The 11509-nt window shown below is 46.3% G+C and overlaps 1 protein-coding gene across 3 annotated transcripts in view; it reads left to right on the forward strand.

The window, feature by feature from the left end:
• RBM18 (RNA binding motif protein 18) overlaps nt 1-10374 on the forward strand; it is an 11935-nt gene extending 1561 nt beyond the window's left edge. Inside the window, exons 1-5 of one of the 3 annotated variants that reach the window (XM_035888595.1) lie at nt 1-3032; nt 3754-3880; nt 5144-5230; nt 7071-7156; nt 8523-10374. The exon at nt 1-3032 is cut by the window's left edge and continues 1546 nt beyond it. In XM_035888595.1, the coding sequence (XP_035744488.1) occupies nt 3022-3032; nt 3754-3880; nt 5144-5230; nt 7071-7156; nt 8523-8682 (471 nt within the window). In that variant the 5' untranslated portion in view covers nt 1-3021 and the 3' untranslated portion in view covers nt 8683-10374. Of the gene's footprint in view, nt 3033-3718; nt 3881-5143; nt 5231-6179; nt 6600-7070; nt 7157-8522 lie in introns of those variants that run through there. The other 2 variants (XM_035888596.1, XM_009648835.2) reach the window with 2 other exon arrangements.
• Nucleotides 10375-11509: the final 1135 nt, after the last annotated feature.

The following is an 11509-nucleotide window of genomic DNA, read 5'->3' on the forward strand; positions in this document are numbered from 1 at the left end:
GCAGGAATGAGTTCAGAAAGTCTTGAATTAATCCAAGACTTCCATTTAGAGAGCAACCTATAGCTGCAATCAAGCGCTAGGGAGTTAATAGGTAACATACACATTTGAGCACAAGCTGCAGTAATAGGAATTTATAAATGTAGGGCTGCCCACAAATTACAGCCTGTGAGTTGATGGCTTATAGGAGGTTATTGCACATACTGAGTAGCTGTGACTCAAATGGGAGTCTCAAAGGATCTTGAACGCTGATGTACCCTACGTACTGGGGTATGGTGGGTCTTCTGATGGGCATTCCTCCTTACCCGTAATGGTGGTTTGGATGACTTCTTTTATACGGCAGCCTTAGAGGATTGTTCTGCCTGTGGAAGAAGATTGTGTCAGGAGCCTGCCGAGTGTATTCTTTGCAGCTGGAAGGAGGTGAGCTGCCACTGCAGGACCATGCGGCTGTCCATGACGTAGGACGGACGTCATCTCCAGGCACTTTTGATGCTGAACGATCCCTGCTGCGGGGCCTGCTGCAGCAGTGCACGAGAAAGGCTGCGGGCGGTTCTGGGTTTGGTGTCACTGAGCAAGGAAGCTGTGGAGTCCCCTCACTGTCACCGTGAGCACCGTCTGGTGTAGCGCTTGTCCCCCAGCTGCGCAGTGGGATGGGAGATGTGCTGTGGCACAACCATTGCTCAGCACTCCTGTCCTGCGGGGGAAAAACCCATACTTTAGTTACGTCTCCTGTGTGACAAGCAGAGTAGGACTGCCTCCTCTGCCCATTCCTGTTTGTACAGCCTTTTGAGATTTTTAAACTTTTGCCTGACCAAAATGTTGCATTTCCAGCTGCACAGCTACATGTACATATCCAGCTTCCAGTAGCCTTTGAATGACCATTGATTTTCCGCGGGTATGAAATAGCGGGTGTTCAACTGCCTTGGCTGCTCTGCTGCGTGTCTAAGATCCCATCTTGATGAGTCTCACCTAGAAAACAATGTGTGCATAAGTTGTTGTTACAGACTCCTACTGACTCCCAGTGGGGCAAAATTCTTCGCAATAATAGGTTTCGCATGTGGCCCGGTACCTTTGCGGTATCCTTGGGACAGCATTGTTCAGAGGAAGCCTTGCCTGTGTTTGAATAGCACTCAGGGTGCCAGGAGGAAGAGTGGAGGAAAAGGAAACGGGGGAGCTGCTGGTTTGTCTCGCATTCACATCAGATGACAGGAAGTGGAAATTGAGGTTGGCTGCGGTGATCTGTACAGCGCGGCGGGGCCACATCTGTGCGAATAACTTCCAAGCTCTGCATAACCCAAGTTGTTGCCATAGTAAAGCTTTTTACATGTTCTCACTTTTTTTTTTTAAGGCTTCAGGTCTTCCGTGACAGGTCTTCCTTCGGTACTGAAGTCTTCTTGGCTTGGAGAAATATGCGTCAAGTTACTGTTAATGCCCTCACGATATTAACAATAACAAATCATAATCACAGCCTGGAACTTCTAGTTATACAAGATTTGCGTCCCGAGCTGTTCCATGGGGAGTAGGTGACCTGCAGTTGTAAAAATTGCATGCGTGGTTGGAAAAAAGCGTTTGCATCATCTATGACCTAAAGATTCTAAATAAAATAGGTTGCTTCTTGACTCTTAATGAAATTTGTTTTAAAGGAATGACTGCCACTTTGCTGCCAAGAAAGTATTGCTTGAATGCAGAGGTTCTCAGAAAAAAAACCCACAAATTGTTCCTTTTAGCAGGGTGGTTGCAGGGGTTTTGTTGTTGCTAAACAGAATGCAGCAAGGATCATCGTTGTCCTTCCACTGCCGACAGGGGAACAGCGTTCTAGTGGCAAGGACTTTATTTTCATACTGCTGAAATTGCAAGTGCTTTTTGTAGCAATATGTTTCCAGAAACAAACCTGAGGTGCGTTTACATATTTTGGAGGCTCTGAAAGTTCAGCATGTGGGGTTTTATATACATCACATCTCCCAAGCTAATGTTTTTACTTGTACATCTGTGACTGGTTGTTGGTAGCCTGAGGTGCGGTGGTGAAACTCTGCTGCTGTGTAACCAGCTCCTTTCTTTTCCCTGCTCTTGCTTTTCTGTCTCCCTTGCTTTCTGAGCAGACACCGAGGGTTTGTAGGCCTCTTGGAAGACCACAGTGCTTCATCTGTATTCCAAAGGATGTAGGAAGCCTTCCATAATCAATTACAATGTGTTTATTCCCCTGGGAGATAACTTGGCTCTTCTGCACCACTCGTCTGAGCGCTTGCTGCACCTTCACCTCTGTAAAAGTGCATATCCTGAATGTCCACCGTGACCCATCCTGTGAGATGACTCACATTCCTGGAACTTTCTTGCCTGGCTTCTGAAGCTTAACAAAGGGCTACGGCCCTCTTCGAACATCCTATCAGGCTTTATTAGGAAAAATGTTGCCTGCCCTTCCCATTTGGACTCTCCCTAAAGTTGCCTGATGCATCTGGCAGTCTTGGGCCACTACTGGTCATTCATGTCTGGACATGCAAGAATTCATCCAATGCCTGGTGGTCCGTGTGCACGTTGAGTTATCCTGGTAGGCTTTCAGAGCGCGGAGTGTTGTCTTGCAAGCTGAGAACTTGGACTACATGGCTTGCTAACAGACGCTGTACAGATGATAGGGAGAAGATGAATCCTGACTAAGATGCCCTTATTAAATCCTTAGACAATTCATAAGCTCTGGGGCTGGGGTCAGGCGGTGCAATAGTAGCAGGTGTCATTTTCCTTCCAGGTCAGCCAGTATTAAACACACTGATCCCAGGGAACCAAAAAAAAAGCTGTAGAGAACATTCAGGATTAGATGTGGCCTGTACAACAAATGTGCTCCTAATTTTAAGTTGCCCAGTGTACTAGATATTAAGCAGGCAGATTTACTCTGGCTTTTCCCAGTTTTATTGAAAACAGCACGCTCCCCACTGGATGGCAGGAAGATAATTGGCTGAATAAGTGTCTGACTTTCATGTGCATGTTGCTGAAAAGCTGTCTGAGCCAGAAGCACTGGCAGATTTGGCCTGGATGATATTGAGGTCTGTCTGGTGCCTTTTTTTTTTTTTTTTTTTTTTTTTTGCCTGGTCTACTGTCAATTCCTGGTTGCAGTTTGTGCAGCTTATTCTTCTGTCTTCTGCTTCCCCAGCTCCGCCAGGCGAGTGGGGGGGTGGCTGCATTTCTGTGTGATCTGGCCATGTCCTTGTCAGCACACGGATGCTGCTTGGCATGGGGAAGGGATGGGGCTAGCAGTGCTTGTACAGGGAGGGGGAGGGCAGCAAGAACAGCAGGGATCCTGAGGGATGCAGGGTGCTGTGGACCATGGGCAGGGAGAGGGAATACAGGGGACAGAGCTTCAGGCGGTCACACCAGGGCTGGGGGACGGACGGACACACTGTGCTTGAAAGTAGGTGTAATTTAGAGAGGCAGGAGGCAAAGCCATCCTAGACTCCTAGCAGAACTTTGCATAGTTGTCCAAAAGCCAACTCTTAATAGATCTTCTGCATGCCCTTCAGCTGGCACTGCTGGGACGGAAGCTTTGTGCCTCGGGGTTTCAGAGCAGTCACTGGTAATGCAGCTCAGAGCTATGGATGCTGGAGGGTTGCTGTACAGGGCACCCTCCTCTGTGGGTTTTTGGGAACACACGTATGACACGACTGCTTTTGTAACCAACTAGGGGGGAGGGGGGGGTGTCAAGAGGGTCTTTATCTCCTCATTTTCAGAGTGGTGAAAGGCTTCATAAATGTCTTCTCTCCCCTTCAGATACCACCTTCTTAAACTCCTTCAGAAGTTCGGCAAAGTGAAGCAATTTGACTTTCTGTTTCACAAGTCTGGTGCTCTGGAGGGGCAGCCGAGGGGTTACTGTTTTGTGAACTTTGAAACCAAACAGGTATGTTGCTTTTATTTAAAATTCTGATATAAATGACTGGCTTCTTTCCCCATCTTTTTTTGTCTCTTTTTTTTTTTTTTTTTTTTTTTTTTATGTCAAAGTAAAGCTAAAACAGGAAGGGATAAGTTAAATACCTTGTCTACACAAACCCACAGACTCTACCAGCCTCACTCTCTGACTGCTCCTGGAAGTAGCAATAGTGATTTCCTTTCTCCTGTGCTGTCTCTTCCTGAATCATGCTTTCTAATGCTAATCGGAAAGGGCTGGTTCTTTGGTCCACTTCTGTAGTGAGCTTGTGGAGTTGTAAAGTGGAGGTGCTGCAATCCACACAGAGCCTTGGATCAGCCTGCCAGACCATCCAGGACTGCTCTGAAGTCCTCCTGGTTTTTCTTTGGCTTCATGAACGCACAAACACCAACTTGTGTGATGCTGCCAGATGTACGACACGACAAATCTGCAGCATCCTTGGAGTGAACTGCTGTCCATTTGGGGCTTTAGCACCTGTTAGAAATCAAATTTTCAAGTCATGCTCCCCTGTAACATCAGAGCTGTAGTTATTTTGTCACAATTCTGCTAGAGTTGTTCAAAAGTTATGAAGAACAGTGTGTTTGGAGATTGCTTGTTGTTGTATGCCCTCATCTTTTTGCTGTGCGGTTGCTAGTAAGGATGTCAGAAGAGCCCTGACACGGTGCGTTAGCTCTAGAAGTGACACATGGCAAGGGGGAGCAGCATTGCAACATAAATTTTCAACTGCTGTGAATCAAGTTTTATAGGAGTGTCCTGAAGCTGAGATTCCAGTGCTGAGCCTAGATCAGGACCGAGTGGATAATTCCCCCAGTGCGCATGGGCAGGATCTGGAATGAGCATAGATAGGTGTTAATGAGATGCTTGTAATCACTGTAATGAGTCACGGTATTTTCTAGAGAAATTCCTGTAGCATAAACCTCCCTCAGAATGCTGTTCCAGTGGCTTCTACATTTGGTATTTTTGAACTCCTGATCTTTTTCCCCATTTCCTCCCCCAAAACAAGTGAAAGAATCAGCCTCATTAGTTTATAAAAGTCGGGTTACTCAGATGGATGTTGGCATCTTCCAAAGATATTCCTGGATTGGGGGACAATGGGAGAAACTTCCATTGCTGTCAGTCACAGCTGTACTTTCAGAAGACTGATTTACAAAGAAAAAAAGCTCTTTACATCTGAGTCGGGTTTTGACTAGAGACTTGGTTTGTTTACTGAACTCTCTTCCTGTGCGTCCTGTGCAGGAAGCAGAAAAGGCGATCCAGTGTCTCAATGGGAAGCTGGCCCTTTCCAAGAAATTGGTGGTGCGGTGGGCACATGCACAAGTCAAGGTAAGCTGCTTGGTGTAAATAAGAACTGCTCTTAATTTGCAAAATCAAAAAATTCTAATATTAAGGAACAATTCTTCTCAAGGCTGCCTTAGCCTGGCAAGGTAATTTTAGTCTACTCTAGGAAATAACTCCCACAGAAACAGTATTAAGAGCCTGCTACTTCTCTTGCCTACCTGAACTGTGCTGGATTAGCTGTAAGTAAGAATAGGCCATTTAACCTGATGTTCTCTGTAAGGGAGTCTCTGAACAGAGCGATATGAACAGATTACTTCTATAAATGTCCACATTTTAACTTTTCCCAAACTTAACAAGTGATTGGCTGAAAGTTTGTATCCTTCCCTTTGTGGTTTTGCTCCCTTTTTGGATGGGGGATGTATGGAAATTCCCAATTACCAAGTACTTTGTTGCTTTGTTCCGCTTCTGAAAGCACTTATGTTGCAGCAGCTCTAACTACTTCTGACTTTAAAGCAGCGTATTTCTCATCTAAGCTAAATATCCTTTTATTGCTTGCTCCGTTGCACAAAACATCACGTTTTTATTATTAACTTAGGCAGTACCTTCTGAAACAGCCTTTCTTTTATTTTTTTAAATTCTTGTCTTGTTTCTTCGGCAGTTATTTCCTCTCTGGTATTTGATAAAGCAATTTATTTTGAATAACTTACTTTGCAGATAAATGGATTTGGGAGAGGCGGGGGGGGGCGGGAGCTTCTTGTTGCTATTTTCCTTTGGGTAGTTTGCTTTTAGCATGTGTTGATTGTCCTCCAAGCAGCTTTCTACCCTTTCTCTTATCAAGTGTACTACTGCATCTGTTCTGCATGCAAAAAAAAAAAAGGCAAACCCAGGTATCTTCGTTAGAGGAGACCATGTTGTTTTAATTATTGGCTTCTAGGGCTCCAGACTCTTGTCAGCGCATCCAAGCCTGTGCAAATCCAGTCTCCATTTTCTTTAGCTCTGTAGCTACCCGAGGGCCGTGCGCTTCCGGATGCCTGAAGGACGATCAGGCCGTAAAAGGAGTTTCAGCCAGAGGAGCGAGTGTCCGCTCCGCTGGGAGTTCAGCGGCGTGGCTTGGGGCTTGGCTGGCCGGCGCATGGTGAAGAACGTGCATAAATACTCAGCCCAGTTTGCATGGCGCTTTCTAACCTGTGAAGGGGAAGATTTAACAACATAAAACTTTAGTTTATTGTAACAAGTGTTTATTTTAGACAACACCAGCACCATGCTAAGCAGTTTTAAGATGAGGGGCCAAGGCTTACCCGACGCTGTCAGTTTGAGCAGCTCTGCTGAAAAACAAACCTGACTTTGTGCCAAGCGAAATAAGGAAGCAGAAAACACTGTGAATAGTTCGGGAGGCTGCTGCCCACAGAGATGACAGACTCACAAGCTGCTCCCTACAGAAAGGAGGTGGTTCCTAACTGGTCTTTTTTTTTTTTCTTTTCTTTTTTTTTCTCCCAGCGCTGCATGATTCTGTGCAGTTGTGTGCTTGGGTTCCCTTCTGACTCTGCACAATGTACTGTATTGCTGTGCTCTTTATACAGTAGTTACCTTAAAATTTACCATCTTTACTTCATGCTTTATGTAGAGCAAGAAGTGATAAGACAGGATAAGGTTTAAGGATTCATATTACAATGCACGTGTTCGGTATCGGAGTCTATGTTCCCTGTTGGTACTAAACAAATATTATGGTTGGGTTTTGTTTCAGTGTTTGGCCCCCACAACCGTTCCTAGCAAAAGCTTTACAAAATCTGAGGTGGCATTAACACATCTTTAAAGTGTATCTGCGGGCACCTGTTTCTTTGTTCATAATTCCAGCTGACTTCAGCCCTTGGTCTCTTGTTTGCAGAGATATGATCACAATAAAAATGAGAAGATCCTTCCCATCAGTCTGGAGCCATCTTCCAGCACGGAGCCGCCCCAGTCCAACCTCAGGTAGGAGATGGGGTGGGTGAGCAGTGACCAACCTGTAAGAATGGCAGGGAATGAACTTCTTCAGTAAGGTCTGGAGTTGTTGGCATTAACTTTGTGCTAAAAATATAACATGGCAGAAGAGCTGTCTTTAGAAGGGCAGCATGCTGTGAAGTAACTCATTTGATGTGGGATGCTTCAGACTTGAAGTTCATTTTCTAATGTGTGAAGCTCCTAGGGCACTAGGAAGCAAAAGAGGTGAGAAGAGGAACGGGGAATGTGGAACATTCCAGCTCCTTTAGCCAGAATGTGCTTCATATGACCTTTAGAGAGGGGTTTTGTACTGTACTAATTTTATTAAGCAAAATGCTTAGGAGCAAGAATTTTTACTATCGTGGAAAAAGATTACTACCTGTGATTTTGTTTTAATTCATATAAAACTTTTTTTTTGTGCCAGTGTTAGGGCTGGTAGGTCTTACCTGTGGGACGTGGTTAAATTCTCCAAGCCCTCCATTTACCTAAAGCACATAGTGCTGCTTTGCTAAGTCACAATTTGGTTGAAAGGGTGGGTGATTTCTCCTCTGTATTCTGTCGGTGGAACCCTATAAGGAGCCAGGACTGGGGATAATGAATTTGCCTACAGATAAAATGAGCTTAGGATTCAGAAGTAATGCGCTAGGAAGTAATGAGCAGAGAGACTCGAGTCATGCAGACTGTTAGCTACGTCCATGGCACGAAGGAGTTGTTTTAGTGAGGATGGATGCTGCAAGAAGCCACAGCGGAGAAAGGAACATTACTCAGTCCATAGCCGATGGAGGATAGTACGTAACAAAATTCCTAGGAATCTGGGGTGTAACCTAGGATAGCTTCTCCCTTTGGGATAAACCCTGCTAATGCTGAAATAATGTTTCTTCCCGACCTAATTGGAGTCTGGGGCTTTCCCATCCTGAGTGGTCGTGTAGCTGGGAGGAAGTCTGGCTTTCATTTCTCTGCTGTTTCCAGCAGCCTCGTCTGAGCTGCGCTCTGCTGCACGTGCTCAGACCTCTTTAAATGACTTCATTTTATATGAAGTAGGAAGCCTTGTCGTATACTTGTCTCGCTCAGTGTCCTCAAGAAAGTGCTGAGTAGGTGCAAGGACTGTTATCTTGTGGTGCTGCAATATATTTTGGAGGAGCAAATCCGTGCTGAGGACTGAAATGAAATAGCATGGGCTTTAAGTGGTAGATTCCTGCCTCCCAACTTCACGCTGCTTGTGTGTGCAGTGGTGGGGGCTGCCTAGCCCCTCCTCGCGTGACTAAGTATTCTCACATCAACAAAATCTCTGGATTGCTGTAGTCTGATTCTGTGCTAAGATCAAGCTCAATTTCTCTTCTGCTTTTTCTCTTTCCAGTGTCAGTGCAAAAATAAAAGCCATTGAAGCCAAGCTGAAAATGATGGCAGAAAATCCGGATGCGGAATACCCTGCGGCACCTGTTTATTCTTACTTCAAACCACCAGATAAGAAAAGGACTACTCCTTATTCCAGAGCTGCCTGGAAATCTAGAAGATGATGCTTATAAATGGATAATGGTAGCAAGAAACGCTGCTTTGTATATCTGGAGTCCTCCAATGCTTTTGTACTTTGTAGGGTGAGAAGGATGCTGCCGCCTGAGCAGCGCCGTACGTGGCACAGTGTGTTGTAACACCTTAGGTGGTCTGCTGAAAGCTCCTTACTGCCAGTGCAGCTTCACAGCTGAAGGCTGTTCAGAAAAGTAGGTTCCCTTCAAAGCCTCTGATGAACACGCAGACAACCTCTCGTTAGTGTGCATTCATTAGCAAGATTAGAAACAGTAACCAGTGTATGGAGTAAAGCACATCCAAAAATACTCCATGTAACTGATTACTTTTTAAAGTATTTTTGAACAAAAAGTATTCCGACTCGTGTTTTTAATGGAGGGGAAGCACTTGGTTTTGATTAACATTCTGTAGTTACCATGGAAAACTTTTTCATCTCAATAAAATTCATTTAAAATAGATTTTGCAACACTTTTAGTAACCGTGCGTGCAATATTTTATATGCACCAAAGCAAATTTATTTTGCATTTCGATTTGCAGACTTCTAAGGTGTGACTTTATGATGCAATAACCTTAAGTCATGACACAGCACGGGTGTTCTCAGTGTCGTTTAGGCTGGAGGTATGTGCCTCTGCGTAGGAACTGGTGTATTTACACACCACTGAGGTCTGCTCTGCGCCGTAAGCTTCAGAGCGCGGCAGTGGCACATCTAGTGTTTGCGTTCGGTAATCCCCGGCAGCGGTAGCTCTTCATAAACCAGATGTGGCAACGTGAGAATAACGCTGCAGCCTCAGAGGCGTCTGTTGAGCCCAGGACCTCAGCGTTTGCCCACCAGCCAGGCTGGTCGGTTGTCTCTTGGTGTAAAGTGGCACAAAGCGTTTGTGGCGAAATGGTTCTACCGCGTGCTGGGGATTGCCTGCGCCAGGTGCTTACCTTACAGGTCTTAACGGGCGGTGTTTCACTTAAACCCTCTGATCTGCAGCACATTCTTCTTCTTAAACGTTACCTGCAAAATAACAAATCTGAGGGGAAAAACACTGTCTGGCAGCATTTTCTCCTTAGCACACGCAGCACTGTGACTGTGCGAGGGGGATGTTGGGGATCGTGTGCGCTCCAGGGTCCAGGAGATACGGCTCTGATTCTGCCGATACCTGATCTCTCTAGTCCTTTCTCTGGTGAATCCTTACCTTGTTGGTCGCTGAGTTGCTTCCCCAAATTGGTTAACGAGAGGAGGAAAACAATTTTTAAACAGCCCCTGGTTTCTGTACGCAGGTGTTGCTCACTGGCATAGCAAAGTAAGGGTTGTGTTCCCGGAGCAGCGCACCTACCTCCAAGCAGAGCGCGCTTCCTGCTTCCGAACCCAGCCCCCGGCACGGAGCAGTGCATGTGTGTGATGGGTGGATTGCTAAAAGCCTGAATTGTTCAAAAGTAGGTCTCGTGCTGTTAAATATTTTGCTTTGTAGTTTTTGGGTAGCTGAGTGAAAAGTGGTATCACTGGGAGTTTGTACCCTACGAATGTCAGTGACACCCGTTTACATTCCTCTGTGAACAGCCTGTGTTTTGTTCTTGCGTGGTCTAACGTTTGTAGTCCTCCGGATCTGTATCTGTCTTGTTTAGAACAGCGATCTGTTCTATTCCTATTAGGAATTTAGAAAATAACCTAGTTTCAAATCGGGTGTGTGGTTGTGTTCCCATCAGAAACATACTTTGATATTTATTTGTATTTAAATACAATTTGTTGAAATTCTTGTGGTTCTGAATAAACATTTAAAATGCATGTTTTCCTCCAGGCAAGTGAGGGTGGCAAGCAGGAAGTGAGGGTGGTAAATGCTTGGCATCAGCCAAAGTCCAGTGATACAAATCTGGGTACAATAGCAGTAGTCTTTTTTTTTCTTTAATTTTTTTTTTTTTTGCACTACCACAGCTACTAACAGAAGGGCCCTGTCTGTCGTTTGGCCAGGCCTGTGCTTCCCGGGAATGCTGCAGCTTCCCAAAGGCCCAGTGCCTCTTCAGCAGCTGGAGGCGATAGCACAGCAAAACCAGAGAGTTTCTAACCCTGGAGCCAGGAGGAGGTAAATGCTCAGTAACCTTTTTCATGAGCGTCGGCTCTGGGGCTTTGCATATGGACCATCATAAAACAGGTCTGAAAAGCACCGGGAAGCTCGACGTGGCTTTGGTGGAGGATGCGACTGGTTCTGAAGTCGTAAGTACAGAGGTTGGCAGGCTGGTGGTGGGAAGGAGAGCTGGGCTTGGCACCCAGCAGCCCTGGGGAGCCATCTGGGGGCTGTCCCTTGCCTCCGACACAGGGTCCTGTCCCCTTAGGGGTTTCTTTGCTTACCCTGTATTTCCAGCAAGTCCCTGGGGGCAAGGTGGGATACCAAGGACAATGTTCACCATGGCTGTGGTGTGGGTTTTTCCCTCAGTATTTCAGCAATCTTCCTGCCTGTGGTGAGACCCCCCCTCCCTCCGGACAGGTACGAAATCATGCCTTCACCTGGGGGAACATACAACGTGCCTAACCCCCCATCTCCGGATTCGGGCCGGGTTGCTCGTTGACGCACAGGTTCCTCATCGCTGGCTCCTACGAGCTCCAGGCTGGTGGGAGGGAGCACGTGGGGGGAGAGAAAGGGGATGAAGTTGGTGCTAACACCCATGGGCTCCACAGCTTTGCATTCCCCCAGCACTGTGCAGGCTGAGGTTCTGGTGCAGACAGATGTGTATCTCGTGCTTTGGGGATCTACCTGCTCTCAGCAGGCAGTGCGGGCGGGAGATGGGCTGCCCCTGGGGCCGAGGCTTGATGCTGAGGGCGGGGCAAGGCAGAGG

The sequence above is a fragment of the Egretta garzetta genome, unplaced genomic scaffold (genome assembly GCF_000687185.1).
Source record: "Egretta garzetta isolate BGI_Z169 unplaced genomic scaffold, ASM68718v1 scaffold211, whole genome shotgun sequence".
Taxonomy (NCBI): Eukaryota; Metazoa; Chordata; class Aves; order Pelecaniformes; family Ardeidae; genus Egretta; species Egretta garzetta.